Source organism: Oryza brachyantha, chromosome 7 (genome assembly GCF_000231095.2).
Source record: "Oryza brachyantha chromosome 7, ObraRS2, whole genome shotgun sequence".
Lineage (NCBI taxonomy): Eukaryota > Viridiplantae > Streptophyta > Magnoliopsida > Poales > Poaceae > Oryza > Oryza brachyantha.
The window spans coordinates 290,749-307,012 of record NC_023169.2 but is presented as its reverse complement, the minus strand read 5'-3'; the positions used below and the strand labels follow the sequence as shown (position 1 = coordinate 307,012).

General features: G+C 41.7%; 4 protein-coding genes and 1 pseudogene across 4 annotated transcripts; 1 reads left to right on the top strand and 4 right to left on the bottom strand.

Annotated features, from left to right (window-relative positions):
- The first annotated feature begins 2,603 nt into the window (after nucleotides 1-2,603).
- LOC102715676 (dirigent protein 1-like) lies at nucleotides 2,604-3,582 on the top strand. The gene has a single exon (XM_015839016.2). The coding sequence runs from the start codon at nucleotides 2,762-2,764 to the stop codon at nucleotides 3,470-3,472; it is 711 nt and encodes a 236-aa protein (XP_015694502.2). The 5' UTR covers nucleotides 2,604-2,761; the 3' UTR covers nucleotides 3,473-3,582.
- A 1,488-nt stretch (nucleotides 3,583-5,070) lies between these two features.
- On the bottom strand, nucleotides 5,071-5,826 carry LOC102711448 (annotated as a pseudogene).
- Nucleotides 5,827-6,045: 219 nt separating this feature from the next.
- LOC102711169 (dirigent protein 1-like) lies at nucleotides 6,046-6,927 on the bottom strand. Its single transcript, XM_006658144.3, has one exon. The coding sequence runs from the start codon at nucleotides 6,648-6,650 to the stop codon at nucleotides 6,054-6,056; it is 597 nt and encodes a 198-aa protein (XP_006658207.1). The 5' UTR covers nucleotides 6,651-6,927; the 3' UTR covers nucleotides 6,046-6,053.
- A 499-nt stretch (nucleotides 6,928-7,426) lies between these two features.
- Nucleotides 7,427-9,811, bottom strand: LOC102710890 (dirigent protein 1-like). The gene is made up of 2 exons (XM_006658143.3): nucleotides 9,183-9,811; nucleotides 7,427-7,996 (listed from the first exon to the last, which is right to left on the bottom strand). The coding sequence occupies exons 1-2, from the start codon at nucleotides 9,808-9,810 to the stop codon at nucleotides 7,962-7,964; spliced, it is 663 nt and encodes a 220-aa protein (XP_006658206.2). The 5' UTR covers nucleotide 9,811; the 3' UTR covers nucleotides 7,427-7,961.
- A 995-nt stretch (nucleotides 9,812-10,806) lies between these two features.
- On the bottom strand, nucleotides 10,807-15,737 carry LOC102710605 (U3 small nucleolar RNA-associated protein 6 homolog). Its single transcript, XM_015839328.2, has 6 exons — nucleotides 15,202-15,737; nucleotides 13,032-13,688; nucleotides 12,378-12,860; nucleotides 11,919-12,091; nucleotides 11,456-11,639; nucleotides 10,807-11,352 (listed from the first exon to the last, which is right to left on the bottom strand). Exons 1-6 carry the CDS (start codon nucleotides 15,670-15,672, stop codon nucleotides 11,263-11,265), a joined length of 2,058 nt encoding a protein of 685 aa, XP_015694814.2. The 5' UTR covers nucleotides 15,673-15,737; the 3' UTR covers nucleotides 10,807-11,262.
- Between the last annotated feature and the right edge of the window lie 527 nt (nucleotides 15,738-16,264).

Sequence of the window (16,264 nt, the reverse complement as noted above, 5' to 3'; positions counted from 1 at the left end):
TCGCTAAGAATACATATATAAAAAAATTATTTGTAAATTATTTTTATTTGTAAATATAGCGTTTATTTGTTTCATAAAAATGCATTACCCTACAAGAAGGAAAAGTTGACGTCAACTCCTCGAACAGCATCTACCAAAGCCAGATCGTCTCAAAAAATAATTAGAACTTTAGAAATTAGAAGTACTACCTCCTTTGTAGAAATCTTCACCTATATTTTGATTTTGTTTATGTTTATAACTCAAAATTTAAATTTTAAATTTCAAGTTGATGTTGGAGTATTTTTTTTATCTTTTTTCATCGTATTTTATTTTTCGGCATTTGCTTTTATATCACAAAAAACACATATATAAAAGTTTTATTTAAAAATTATTTTTTGCTAATAAATATGTTGTTTGACTTTTCCTAACGACTCATTCATTTCTTTCATTTATTCATTTAAGACGTCACTTTGTGATTAATTATTGTATTAGAGTTTTGTATAACAAAGAATAAATCTATTAGAATTGAGAAAAGTAAGGAAGAAATACATTAGGATTTGAAAAAGGAAATAGCAGGAATATTAATTAGTATGAGATATATTAAAAATGAAATCTATTTTGGATGAAAGTAGTAGGTAAGAAACTGAGAAAGGCAAAGATGCTGATGCTGGTGATCATCTGGAACAAAAGACTCGATCGTCTAGTAGTCATCAAGCAAAGTCGTTAGATAGCAGGTAAACTGCACGCATCTTCTCACCAGACTAGTCCACTACTCCACTGTGCTCACTTCATTTTCCGTCACCTACTACGTCCTCTCCAACGTCGAACGGTCATAATAGAGCAAGATTAAAAGTAAGCCAACACCATCAACTTACACTAGAGCTAATATACATATATAATTGATTTTATTTTTTCTACCTCCTCTCACCTATATGTTTGATACATTTATATTAGAGTAAAGCGCACCAGCGGTCTCTAAACTTATGTGCACGTATCATCTAGATCCCTGAACTCTTAAAATGTATTTTTGGGTCTCCGAACTTATCCAGGGGTGTCATATAGATCCAAACGGGCTCCGATCCACTTCATCCGCTGACGTGGCATGCCACGGTGGCGCCACGTGTTGATAGGGCCACGTAGGTGCCACACGTCAGCACCTCTCTCAAATCCTTATTCTTTTCTCTCATCTTGTAGGCGCCAATGTGTGTCATGCATGTGCTTCTACATGTCCATTGTTTCTTGATTGGCCTGGCCCAGCCACCACTGCTTGCACATTGGCATCATCATATATATATATATATATATATATATATATATATATATATATATATATATATATATATATATATATATATATAAATAAAAGGGCCTTTAACCTTTTCTACTCTTTACGAGAGTTTAATCTCTCTTATAAAGGCTTATGTGAGTGGTGGTAAATTTATTACCACTAGTATATAAGAGTGAGTGTCAAAAGATTAAATTTTTCTCATATATATGGGACATTCATGGTATATGTACTATTGCACTGGTTGAAGTTGAAGCAAGTTCTCTTGGGTAAAAATGGGCGTGAACCAATTTACTCATATAAAAAAAAGGTAAGTAGCTAGCACATAATAAATAATGTTTTTTTAAAAAAATCTGTAGAAAAGTTACATCAAAACCACAAATAAATCTATTTTAAGTTTAAAATAATTGATATGTAATTAATCATGTACTAATGTCTTACGTGTGTGTGGGTAACTCGCCTTAATCTATATAAATGATATCAGTCCAGAAAATAGTTTGGCATACTTTATTTCTCTCTTTCCATTATATTAAAGTATATGTAAAGTTATCTCATGTAAAAGAACCATCATTAATTTCTTTTTCTCGATATGCTTATGCACCCTATCTTTTTGTTTCTGTCTATACTTATTGTCAAAATTTACATTTTTAACCTTAAATTTAGAGTTGATAATTTGATATTAGGATTTTTTTGTTGAAGTTTATTTATAACACTATCTTTTAGGTTGCCAAGAATACGTAAGTTTTATTCATGGTTTTTTCAGTCCCGCTATACATACGATCCAACTGTACTATATGTGTACGACCGAAACAATGCAACCATTAATTAGGCAAATAGGATTAAGTGAATGACACTGTAGCCGTTGGATGGTTGAGTCATACGCATAGTAATTTTTTTTTGCAAATATATGGTTTGGTTTTTTCATAGATAACTCGGTCTGCTATGGTACCATTAGTAGCATCGCTGCCTGCGGTAAGCCTAGCCGCAGCAGAACCACAAATATATGCATCACCGCATCCAACCAGTCCATGCAGTGATCGCTCTCTCTCTCGCTCCCTCGTTAATTAATCATGCGTAAACCTTGGACTATTCAGCTCCTATTCGTTTTAATAAAAAAAATAAAGAATTAGATTCATATAGAATCCATTTAGTTTAGAGAAATAAAGTATATGAAAAATAAATCGTTTTCTTTCCCATATATTGCAGAGAGAAAATAAATGGTTTACATTCATGTACCATTTATGTTTATGTAAGTTAAGATTTCTCTAAACCGAATAGACACTTGGTCATTGACATCAATAAAAGTAACCCCAAGTACAGCATGGCGGAATGGATCTTTGCAGCTAGCCGTAAAGTCCAAGCTAAGACCAATGGAGTATTATGCACTACCACTTGCATAATAGTAGTAGTTATTTGGTCACCAACTCTGGAGCCCTCTCATAAATTAAACTTATTGTGAGCCATTACGATCGATCAGTAGCTTGCGTTCAGCCGGCCATGGCGCCCACCTCCCTGCTGCTGCTGCTGCTGCTCCTCGCCTGCGCGGCGCCGCTGCCGCTCCAGCTGCGTGCTGCCGACACGCCCACCATCCGCCTCTACATGCACGACGTCGTCTCCGGCAGCGGCGCCACGGCGGTGCAGGTCATCAAGGGCCCGGCCTCCTCGTCGGGCAACGGCGGCGTCAGCACCGGCTTCGGCGACACCACCGTCATCGACGACGCGCTCACGGAGACGTCGTCGCCGACGTCCCGCGAGGTGGGGCGCGCGCAGGGGTTCTACATGGTGGCGTCGCAGTCCAGCCCGGCGCTGATGATGTGCATCAACCTCTACTTCACCTCCGGCGACAACAACGGCAGCACCATCGCGGTGATGGGCCACGACGACACCGCGGCCGCGGTGCGGGAGCTGTCCGTGGTGGGCGGCACGGGGAAGTTCCGGATGGCCACGGGCTACGTGGTGTGGAAGACGGCCACCATGACGCCGTCCGACGGAGTGTTCGAGCTCGACGTGTACGTCACCACGCCCAACGGCACCACCATCGACGCCTCGGCGCCCGTCTCGCCGTTGGACGGAGGCGGCGGCAGCAGCGGCGGCGGGTCGTCGACAGCCAAGTCGGGGGCGGCGGCACCGGGGCGGATGAGAGGGTGGGTGAACGCGTGCGTGGTGGGGTTGGTGGTGGTGGTGCTGTTGGTTGGGCGCGGTTGGTGAGGCGTCGGTGTCGGATCTGACTGAGTGCTGCCTCTCTTTCTCTTTGTTTTACCTTTCTTTTTTCGTCTTGGAATCGGATTCCATACTGATGATTGAGCCTTTCCAGTAAATTGTCTGCTTTGGTTGTCTTGCTGTCACTCCACTCGATCATTGCTGCAGCCTGCCCCCATCGTGACTCTGTCGTCGTCCTCCTTGGAGCATGATCCAATGGCTAAAATTTAAGTCTTAAATCTTAATTTACTTATTTATTATTTGTTTTAATGATTATATCTTTAAATTTATGTGTATTTAATACTAATTATTTTTTAAAATGTCTAAAGCCTGTTCTGTTTTTTCGTAGAAAAGAACGGGAAGGATAAGAGTAAAGACGATTGTTTGTACCGGTTAAAATGCAAAAAAAAGGATATTAAAAATCAGAAAGGAGAGTGGAGGTCCGATATCGGAAGAAAAAAAATTGACGCATCCACATTAGATTGGCGGAAATCACCTTGCGTCGCCACTACAAGTCAGTATTTTACTCTTTGCACCAACGCCTTAGGGAAAAACATTATATTTGCTCTTCTCTACTACAAGAACAAGAGCAAAACAACACCTGCAAGATGGAAAGCAAGAACAGAAAAGTCCAAAAGGTCAATGAAATAGGCCAATAGGGACTTACATGAACAAGCTAACTCAAGAACCTTGACGTGTGTGCTGGTGTGGGGAGAGCGCGGAAAGAAGTTTTTTAACACACGGGTGTATATACATCCGTTGCTTGATGTCATTTAAATAGTCATAAAAAATATAAAAAAATTGACAAGATAGTTTGATGAGTTATATCACTCCACCAACATGCAGGTTTAGATTTAACTTCTACAAGTTGTAGCAAAAATAACAAAAACAATTATGAATATGCGTATATTTAGTTTTAGTTTTGTTTGTTTTTTTGCTACAACTTGTAAAAGTTCAATTTAAACTTGTATGTTTGTGAAGTGATATAACTCATATTAATCTATCTTATCAAATTTTTTCATATTTTTTGATGATTATTTAGATGACATACAAGCACACGAGTGTACATATACTTGTACGCTAGAAACTGTTTCCCGGGGGACAAACAAGACATGAAAAAACATAACTGCATTTCCCTTGGATTCATACAGTCTCCATCTACAGACACTTCTTGGACAACCAAAATGAGAGAAAACAACGACCATGGGGGAAAAATCAGGACATAAGAGAACTATAAAAATGTGTGTGTGATCTGAGTGAGATAAAATAGTTTTATCAATACAAAAAAAAACTCTATTTCCAGAGTCATGTTCTTTTACTGCTCGTTTTAGTCGTTCCAGAATCCAGTCATATTAGACACCTTCACATTTTTTCTATCAAAATCTCTCTCTCTCTCCCTACGAAGAAAAACATACTATTTTCATCCTAAATATTTGACGTCATTAATTTTTTTACATATATTTGACCGTTCGTTTTATTTAATTTTTTTAAATATGTAAAGCTATATATATATATATAAATATATTTAATAATAAATAAAATGATATAAAAATAATTAATAATTATGTAAATTTTTTGAATAAGACAAACTGTCAAACATGTGCCAAAAAGTCCACGACGTCAAATATTTAGGGAGGGAGATAGTATATATCGAGAACTGGTGAACAGGAAAAAAAAACATGCCCGCATCTCAGTATGGGGGAAAATGTGCAGTAAGTCTCCACTCTGAGGCAGCAGAGGTCATGAGCAATGGATGCCATGGCTACGAGCAGCAGCGGGAGATGGCACCGGCACTGTGGCGTGCACGTCGAGCTCCAGCACGGCGTGCAGCTTCGACTCCACCTTGGCCGTCCTCCACAGCACATGCCCGTCCGCCCGCCGGAGCATCCCGCTGCCGCCCACCACCGCCAGCTCCCTCACCTCCTCCGAGGTGTCGTCGCGCCCGGCCACCACGATGCTGCTCCCGTTGTACGGCCCCGAGGTGATCGCCACCGTGATGCTCACCACGAACACCGGCCTCGCCATGGACGCCAGCATGTACGTCCCCTGCGCCCGCCCCACCTCCGCCGACGACAGGCTCGGGCCCTCCGTCACCACGTCGTCGATGATCACCGTGTCGCCGAAGTTGTTCCCCGGCGACATGGACGGGTTCGCCGGCCCCGGCCCCTTCACAACCACCACCGACGTCTGCCCCGCCCCGCCCACGATGTCGTGCACGTACAACAGCAGGCGCACCGGCTGTCGGCGAGCAGACGCCGGTACGGCGGCCACGGCGAGGACCACGGCCACGCCGACAAGCAGCTGCATCGCAACACTGGAGCTGGAGCTGCAGCTAGCCATTCCTTTCTTTCTTCTTCTCGATCACTCCGCGTGTAATCATGTACTACTTATGTCCTTTCTTTGGATACTGGGAATAGATACAAAATGTTTTACTGTCGTCAGGTAGGGTGCAGGGTCATTATCGATTGATCACCAACTGCAATGAACATTATAAATGTTGCTTAATTCGTCTTTTTTTTATTGAATTAAAAGATAAAGCAGTTCACTTGTGAGGTTCACATCGATTGCCAACCAGATAATACTCCACTATTTATGAATTCGGATGAGAGGCAGCATCAGCTGTGGCGTTGGCGCCACGCAGCAGCGCTGACGCTGGCACCCACGCGTACACGTCCAGCTGCAGCACCATGTGCACCGGCGACTGCCGCTTCGCCGTCGTCCACAGCACGTGCCCGGTGGCCCGCCGGAGCTGGCCTGTCCCGCCGACCACCGCCAGCTCCCTCACCTCCTCCGAGACGTCGTCGCGGCCGGCGATGACGATGCTGCTCCCCTTGTATGGCCCGTCGGTGAGCACGACGGTGACGGACACCACCAGCACGGGCTCGCTCAGGCACGCCAGCGTGTAGGAGCCCTGCGCGCGGCCGACGGCCTTGGAGTCCACGCTGGGGCCGTCGGTGAGGAGGTCGTCCACCACCATCGTGTCGCCGAAGTGGCTGCCCGGCGGCATGGCCGGGTGCTGCGGGCCGGTGCCGCTCACCACCTGCACGGCCGTCCGCCCCGGCCCTCCGGTGATGTCGTGCATGTACAGGCGCATCCGCACCGGGAGCCGACCGGCCGAGGCCGGCACGGCGGCGGCCGCGAGGACGAGAGCTACGGCGGCGAGGAGATGGGCGATGGAGATGGCCATTGCTGCACTGCAGTGCAGTGCTGGATGATTGCCAAGCTGCTTGAATTCTTGCTTGGAGTTCAATTAATCACTTCATTTATAATTTCCTTATCTCTGTGGATGTGGATACTGATCATCTATCTACTCATTAAAAACAGATGGCACGTGTAGATTATAAAACTGACATATTTCAGGATATATGTACGCTTTCATCATGACAGATATCTACTGGAAGTTTGATTTTTATCAGAAATAGTACCCTCTTTTTTCATATAACATCATTTATTTTATGATTTCGTTTGATCATTCATCATATTTAAATATATATATATATTAATTATTTTTTATAATTTAATTTATTATTATAGAAACTTAATTTAAGTATAACTTAAAAATTAAATTTGTATATTCAGATAATTTTTTTTAAATAAGATGAAATGTTAATATATTTTATGAGTATCAAATATTTATATCTGGATGGAGTTTAATTGGTGTGTGCGATTTATTGTCCAAAGGAAATATTCCAGAGATTCATAATAAGTTCCATTTGATTTCTAGAAAAAAACCAGACTAGAGAGAAAAAAACCATACTAGAGATTTTGGAGGATTATAATCCTATAGGAAAATTAGGTAGATGGATAGGGGGGTTTTCATTTTTCACTTTTAGAATGGAAAACTCAAATGGTATATTTACAAATAAAAAATAATTTCTGAATAAAACTTTTTTACGTACTTGTTCTTAGTGATCTATCAGCAAGCAAGGATAAAAAATAAATTACGATGAAAAATCCCAAATCAACTACAGATTTAATGATGAAAATTTAAATTTTACCTTATAAACATAAGCAGAAGTGAAAAGACACGGTGAATTGGGTGATAGTTTACCCACCAATTAATCATCACCCTCAACAAAAGTTTTGGCCGGTCATACATATTTGGCCAAGTGTTGGCGAAAATTGATAGCTAGCCCGTACACACGATAGATCTTCAACTCTTGAGCATTGCAAGCTAGGTACGCATGCATACAAACACATGCGTTTACTTGTACAAAACATTCAAATCATTACTGTTTCAGTTCAGCGAGCGTACACAACTGAGTCCAGTGATCCGGCGCGTCTTTGAATCAACGCTTATACATACCAGATACAGTTTACACATGGTATTATTAATAATATGAATTTGAAAAATTAATTATATATTAAAGCACAGTTTATAGTTAAGGGCATTGTGACCAAATGGGTTACTTATACCCATTAACCATAAGCAATCGACGTGATCCCTACCTGGAAACTCCTTTCCATCATCAAATATTCAGAGATATCATCAAAGATATCATATATTATTCCGCATAGTTTCTTTGTTCCCACCTAAATTAATATACACGAGCAAAGAGTGAGTACTTAACAATTACAAGCAAATAAATTCAGATGAATGAGGATGGTAGTGGACTAGGACTTGCCAAGAACAGCAAGTGGTTGTTTAATTTGTACGAATTGCATATTTGTTTATAACGTTGGTATCGATTTGACATTTGACAAGCATGATATTTTTAAGTTTTTAGATACAATTTTTATCTCTTTGTCTTATTTTAAAAAAATTATAATTAATAATTTTATTTATTAGATGATAAAACATGAATAATATTTTATATGTGACTAATTTTTTTTAATTTCTTGAAATTTTTTCAATAAAACGGTTGGTCAAATGCTCGAAAAAAACTGAAAAGTTGGTTTTTTACAAAGTGAGTAAGATTTTGATTTGCGATTAAAAATAAATAAAAATCTTATCTGGGAGTGATATCATTTGCACCGCCTTTGTTGTGGGCATAATTATTATAATAGCCTTCAACTAATTTGGTAGGGTGGGGCGGCATAAGGAAAAATTAAAAAAAAAAAAGGAAAAGGAGAACAGATATGATGCTGAGTCACAAGAAAAACCTAAAATATAAAGCTAAAAAGTAAAGTACGATAAAAACCTTAAAATCAAGTCTAAATTTAAAATTAAAAGTTTAAATTTTGTCTTATAGGCATAATAAACAACGAAAAGAAATAGTGATCTACATCTCAAGTTGAATTGTCATTATTTTAGTGAATTTAATAATTCATCCAAGAGTTAGATTTAGAAGACAACCAGATATGACTTAACATGGTGATATAGGCGTATTACTAGCAAGGGGAGCTAAAGTTCCATTCTTATAAGCAAATTATCAACTGGATTATCCATGTACACTCTTCTATAAATACGATTTCTCCATAACTTCATTCACCGGATTATTGCAATAAATTAGTTACTATTATATTCGTCTTAGATTAGATAATAAAATATTTTGGTTTTTCCCTATTGTTGGTTCATACATACATGGATCTAATAAAAACTAAAACATCTTATAATCTAAAACAAAGAGAATAAATGATTTTCAAAATACGACATACAAAAAAAATGTGCCTCCTCCGTCATTGCTCATGCCAAGAAATACCAAACTTTTTGAATTATTTGTTTCAAAATAAAAACTTATAGAAAAAAAAAGGAGCTAGCTAGTGACCGTGACGTTACCAGCATCGATAGGCGTGGCGTTCGTAGCATGCAGACGCAGAGCAGAGGAAGTGGCAGGCACCGTCGCGTACACGTCCAGCTCCAGCACATAGTGCACCGCCCCCAACACCTCCGCCGTCCTCCACAGCACGTGCCCGGAGGCTCCCCGGAGCTGCCCTGTCCCGCCGACCACCGCCAGCTCCCTCACCTCCGCGAGGACGTCGTCGCGGCCGGCGATGACGACGGTGCTCCCGTTGTAGGGCCCGTCGGTGATCTTGACGGTCATGGTGACGACGACGACGGGGTCGACCAGGCCGGCGAGCACGTAGGAGCCCTGCGCCCGGCCGACGGCCTTGGACTCCATGGACGGCCCTTCCGTCAGGAGGTCGTCCATCACCGTCGTGTCGCCGAAGTGCCTGCCGCCCGGCGGCATCGACGGGTGCAGAGGCCCGCTGCCCTTCACCACCTGCACGGCCGTCTCCCCGGCGATGTCGTGCATGTAGAAGTGCAGCCGCACCGGGCGCCGCCGCGCGGCAGAGGCCGCCGGCACGGCGGCAAGGATGAAGGTTATTACGGCGGCGGCGGCGAGGAATGGGTAGTAGTGGTGGTGCTTGCCATTGCCTTTGGCATTGCAGCAGGAGCTGGACATGGCTGCGTCTCTGGCTCTGTCTCTGCTCGCTGGGATACTCTTTTTAAGACCAAGGTTCCGTTTACGAGCATTTTTCCCCATCGTAAGGTCCCCGTAAAATTTGATACCTAAGATATTAAATTAGCAAATTTTATAGAGAAAATAATGATAACCTCTGATATTTTGTAAAAATAATAAAATTGCTCTTCGTTTATCGTTTGGCTACGGTGACATATCATGAGATTATCGTAGTTTCTTTAGCCGTGACGATAATCAAGCAGTTTTCGTGATATATAGATCACTACGAATTTTTTTTGGATTTTTTCTCCACAAATTTTGAATTCTCACTATGATTTCCAAACAGAGCTGCCTCACAAAGGCTGCTTGCATGCTTGTACCCCCACAGTTTCCTCGTTACAAATTTATGTTTTCTAGGTTTTAAATGGCTAAATTATTCGCTAATACAGTTAAAATGTTATTTTAAAATGATTGAATGAGATATTTTTATATATAAAATTCTGAATTAATTACTAGAAATTAAAAAAACATTTTTAGAAACAAAAACAGTTGAGGAAGTTTTATATAGAAAATTTTGAATACAAAATCAAACGTTGTTTTTATAAAGATTATACAAGAAACTTTTAGATAGGACTTTTCTATGTATTATAAAACCTTTTATTAGGCTAGGAAGTGTACCAGCGAAAATACATCCACCATGAGTTGTTTCCGGCAAGGCGGGGCACACACAGTACAGTACTGCGCCCTGGATCATCCAGATGCAGCTCAGCTCTTTAAAAGCAAAGGACGACGAGTAGGTTTATCACGAGGGCATAGTAGCAATAAATAATGCAACCAAAAATATCCCCATAGAGATCCACTGAAAATAATAAATAATAAGCGTGACCAGCGTGCTAAACTGTGACAGAAAAATGCTTCTCCCTCGGACTTTATGGTCTTATCTAAATTCATATAAAATACTAATAAATAATATGAACATGTATACAAAACATATGTATTAATCCATAAATATATCGTGCAAAGTACCCCCCCTCACTAAAATTTTGGCTCAATTTCTAGTCTTGGCTGTCCATATTTGGCCATCGATTGCCCCCCAAAAAATATGTTTGGGCATCGAACAAGCAACAGCCGTGCCAAAAAAAAAAATGACAGCCATTCTGATAGACTTAAAACTCTTGAGGCCAGCCCATTTTTGTCAATGCTGGCTTTGGCGAAATTAATATAACAGATAAACCAATAGTATGATTTGGTGATCTGCCAGTATATGTACAGACTTGAATTGGCAATCATACAGAGTATGTAAATTTTCAGGAAGCCTAGTTAGGTTCACAATACAAATCCAACAGACAGAAGCCAAATTTTTCTTCCACCACCCAAGTTCACTTAATATGCTTCAAGAACAAATAACTGGATCAGATCAAAATTGATATTACATGATACACAAGTCACACATCACTAGCTTCGGGGAATATCCAGTGCAGTGGAATCATTAAGCACCTTACGAGCGCGCCAGTATATAGCATTTACTGTTTCTGAAGTTCCCACCTGGCCATGCCCCAATGTGATAAATGTAATGTAAATACAGATATGCAATGAATCATGATAAAAAGAGCCCGAAAATGAGGAAACAAGTAACATGGAATCTAACCTTCAGCTCCATGTTGTAGTAGTTCCTCCATAGTTCTCTTTTCTGGGGATAGATATCAAGGGCTGAATCATACAGCTTACGAGCATTCACAAGGCTGTCTCCGTTTCCGATTGATGCAAGATTTGTTTCCAACTCTATGCAGTACTGGAAGAACTTGAGGCTTGGACGCGGTAAGGCCAGAAATCTGCATTGATGCAGAGGTGTCAAACAAGCTTTACACAGACAATACAAATGAATTCACTCAACCTGGTCACAGATGTATACAGCAGAATCTAATTGCACTTAACTAAGAAACAAAAGAATCTGACTCATGACCTGTGCAATGAAAATTTGTTGCTGCTAGTCTCAAGACAATGCTTGTAGCTTAATTTAATCAACTCTACATCTTGTAACAAAGCACATTCCATTCATGAAATGAACAGTATTATAGCAATGTTGCATTCAAGGACCACAAAGTACATACCTCTTATACATCTTTCTAGTTTGCTTGATACCATCTCTTTGTAAAACCCATCCAACAATAGCAGAAGAAACTGAAGCTCCACAATCATTCCCACCAGCAGAACTTAATGCTAAAATCGCACACTTCACCAACTTTTCAAAATAGATCTTCTCGTGAGAAAACAATTTCATGGCCTGAAATGAGTTAACAGAAAAGCTTTTTAAACAATATGCAATGAGTAATAAATTATGCCCATTAAAGAAAGTAGAAATTATTCCAAGCAGTCAACGATTATAAATACATCCAAGCAGTCAAACAATATAAATGCATTGCAACACAAGGTAAAATGAAACAAAGAAAAAAGAAGGGATTAACCACAATCACAGTGAAAAATAGAGGAGAATAATCAAATTTTGTGAAACGAATAAAGAACTTGAAATTAGGGAACAATGATCACTAAAAAGATTGTCAGGTCTATACCGCGTGCCACAATCCCTCAGCCTCAGGCAAGGATAACTTTGAAAGTGCCACATTAAATAGATCAAACAGAGAACTCAAGTTCTCCTTGCTGAATGCAGAACTGCCAGTAGCAGTAACAAGTGATTTGATCTCAATAGATGTTCTCAGGTTCCAGAGATCTGCAGCATGAGAAAGGGGACCATCGCAGAGCTTTTTGGCAAGGTTCTTAGCTTCCTCTAATCTTCCAGGTGCCTCTTCCAATCCTCCAAGTCTCAAATAAAGAGAGACATATTGGCAGGCAAGATCTTCAGTAAGGCAACCACATGATTCAGCATTTTGATAGACTTTCAGTATACACAAAGTGAACTCTGAAGCATCAAGTTCACCGCCATGAAACAATGCGATGGAATCTTCTGAATCAGCAAATAGAACACCCATCCAAAATTTTGCATACAGGGAATACATTCTGGAAGTTGGCAACCTCCTGACAGCTTCATCATATACCTAAAATAGAAAAAAAATAACACAATTCGAAATGTTTAAATACTGATCTCAATTCTTATGTACTGCAGACAGGCCGGATCAGGTTGCATGCATTGACAAGTTCTCTTTCTCCCCAAGGTAAGCAGTCAAGAAGAAAGATATAATTGACAAAATGATGACAGAATGTTTTACCTGTATTGATTTGTTCAATTTATTTGACAAAGCATCCTTTCTATTCAAATTACTGGAACTAGTTGTGTCACTAAGCTGAAGCCTAGCAAACCAATCCCAGTAGTCCTCACTATGAGAGAAGTCTTTCTTCAGGTCATCCATGACCTCTACCTTCAGTTCATCAGAATGTGCAAGGTCAACACTATTTAATATCTCTAAGAATTTTTTCCGCAAGGTTAAGCTTAAAGGAAGAGCTCCCGTAGCACCATGGTATATGGTTTGAATGATTAGCAGCCCTTGCTGCCAAAATAGGTCTTCCTTCCCCTCCAAAGCAACTCCCTGTGGGCCAGACTCCTCAGGACCTTCATCTTGTTCGTTCAGTGACATGAACAGTTCTTTATTTTCCTCTTTCCATGTACTTGAATCATCATTCTTCTTTTGCAGTGTCTTGACATCCTCTCCAAGAGCAACCTTCCGAGCCTTAAGCTTGTTAAGATAGGTAAGCTCCATGCGAAGATACTCAATCCACATATCCTCTGATTCTGGACAAGATCTAAGACCGGTCTGCATAAGAGCACGTGCTGCAGCAACATTCAGGTTCTGATCGAATTCCCATGCTGCAGCATAAATCCAGAGCCCAGGAACCTTGGGATGGTAACGAATAGCTTGTGCCAGAACCTGAAAACAATAAAATGAACATGAGGTATGCTAATTTAACAAACAGTGAGATCAATTCGATGTTTGCCTCCAAAAAAAAGTATATTGACATATCATTCAGAGAAGGTCAAACAAATAAGGCATGAAAGGGCACATGAATAAACAGCATAAGAAAGACAATCAGGCCAAAACGCATACTAAAATTTAGAATGAAATCTTCATCCAAGAACCCCCCCCCCCCAAAAAAAAAAGTTTCAACAGCTTTCAAGCTCTGGCCGATGTGTTAACCCACATCCCATATCTGCAGAAGGGACAAAAAAAGCAATTTCAGAAACTTCAAAATCTCCGACCTTTTGCCAGAGAACAATTTCCTAGGCATATTGCTATTGCGTAGACAGTAGGCTTCAGAACAAATCAGGTCTCAATCAAGTACACAGTTGGCTCAGGAGTTCTTGAACTTTTTAGTTCAAGATGTGCAAAAACTTAAGCAACAAATTCCATACGAAATACAAAACCAACCACTTCAATTACAGCCTTTTTGCCTTATCCTTCAATAGGTGAGTCCATAATGGCAAACCGAAAACTTCACACATAAAACAGGGCATGCTTGATAGTTTAACATTTACCAGATCTGGATTGCTGAGCATTCACCAATTACTTTTCCTATGGCATACCCTGTCCCATCCATTGCCTTAAAAAACAGTGCCCAACACAACAGCTCCAGTGATAGCTGGATGCGATACCAGTTCAGTGACAGGTTTTTGCCACACATAAGTACATAACCAATGACACCAGTGCGGCCCTACCTCATATCTGGTATTGATGAGGTACCATAAGCCAGAGCATGTTACCAAAGTTCCCGGATTGGAGTCAAGGAACGTGGGACACTATTATTTTTAGGTTCTAACAGGGGGGGTGTGGGGGAAGACGAGATTGCTCGCGGAACAGGGAAACGCGGCATAGATCCGCGTTCCACAGTGAGTTTAGAGGGCAGACAACGATTATTGGGTGTGAAACCACTCAGAAAAAAATGTTCTCATTTCCCATTTCAACAATGAAAGGTCATGAATTTATTTCCATACCTAATGATAGCGTATTATTTCCAATGCACGGGCAGTGAAATGCCCAGCGCAATAAATTAATTTTTGTTTCAGCAGCATGTATGGCATTTTACGAAGCTTAAGTCCTAATACATTTAAATGCGAGGCGTGCGACTTCACTAAATGGATAACTCAAATACACCAGGAACACCAAAAGGTCTCAGCTGTCCTAAAATTGTGATTGGCCAAACAGAGAGCAGCCATTGGAAGTTAAAATGGACCTACTGATGAAGTGATTTAAAGTCGGCCGCCCGTGTCTCTCAGTATGCTGCGCGCAAGAAACAAAAAGGAAACAACGATATGTACTAAACCACTGATAAATGAAGAGCCGCATGTAGAAAAGCTGATAAATTTGATTTAGCAATGCAACGGTGCAGCATGAGCATGGATAAGGAACTAAGGATTGGACCGGGGAATGTATCTGATTGACTTGCCTGCTTCATTCTGCCGTGGCGCTTGTCGCGGCAGTACTCGAGGTAGCGGAACCAGAGGTCGAGGTCCCCCTTGTACCTGACGGTGGCCATCCTGTAGATGTCGAGGACGCGGAGGACGCCAGCGACGTCGGAGACGGACTTCTTCCACTTCTTGCCCCCCTTGCGCTTCTTCCTCCTCCTCCTCTTCTTCTCGTCGGCGTCGTCAGCGTCGTCGTCGTCGTGGTCGCTGTCGGGGGTGGCACGTATGATGGCGCGCTTGCGGAGGTCGCGGAGTGCGTCGAGGCGGAGCTCGTAGGCGATGTAGTCGAGGAAGTCCGCGCGGAGCGGGGAGCGGCGGCGGAGGCGGAACTCGAAGTCGCGGCGGCGGCGGACGACCTCGGCGAGCTCGGCGCGGGTGAAGAGGCCCCTGCGCTCGAGGTCGTCGAGCTCGTCGGACATCCGCTCGAGGCGGTACTGCACGGCGTCCGCCATGGTGGCGCCCCGGCTGCCGGCGGCGGGGAGGAGACGAGGAGTAGGGTTCTCTTAGGGTTTGGGCGGCGGGGCGGAGCTGACAAGAAGAAGGGACTCGTATGTCTCTTCTCTTCTTCTACATGGGCTGGGCCGTACGTGCGGCCCATTTATAAGTTGAATTTGGGCTCAATGTTGAGGAAACATGGCCCTAGTGTGGCGGTGGTCAATAAAATCGGCGGCCGCTGCAATGTTGGACGGACTTCTGGACTGCACGGCCTCTGATTCTGATGTTCAGTTCGGGATCTCATGTCAGAGGCCATTTAATTGCATCAACACAAAACACTCATGATTTATAGCACAAATCTGACGAACAGAATCATTCGTATGAAATGAATGGCTCAGATCGTAGATGAAATTGATACCATTTACTTTCTAATTTTACCTTACGCAGATCATGCATCCATGCAAATAACGCACGCAAATTAATTGCATGCAAATCCCCGTATCATGCATGCAAACGGACGGCTCATCATGCAGATTAATTGCCGTGCATGGTGACTAACTAAAATCGATCAAAAATGAACGCTAGCCATCAATCTATCGGCACACACAT

Coding starts and splice junctions, on each gene's coding strand:
- LOC102715676 (XM_015839016.2), top strand. CDS start 2,762: ATGGCGCCCACCTCCCTGCTGCTGCTGCTGCTGCTCCTCGCCTGCGCG.
- LOC102711169 (XM_006658144.3), bottom strand. CDS start 6,650: ATGGCCATCTCCATCGCCCATCTCCTCGCCGCCGTAGCTCTCGTCCTC.
- LOC102710890 (XM_006658143.3), bottom strand. CDS start 9,810: ATGTCCAGCTCCTGCTGCAATGCCAAAGGCAATGGCAAGCACCACCAC. Junction 7,997..9,182: donor CGCCACGCCTATCGATGCTG/GTAACGTCACGG, acceptor ATATTAATTTAG/GTGGGAACAAAGAAACTATG.
- LOC102710605 (XM_015839328.2), bottom strand. CDS start 15,672: ATGGCGGACGCCGTGCAGTACCGCCTCGAGCGGATGTCCGACGAGCTC. Junction 12,861..13,031: donor AATTGAACAAATCAATACAG/GTAAAACATTCT, acceptor TTTCTATTTTAG/GTATATGATGAAGCTGTCAG. Junction 12,092..12,377: donor CTGAGGGATTGTGGCACGCG/GTATAGACCTGA, acceptor AACTCATTTCAG/GCCATGAAATTGTTTTCTCA.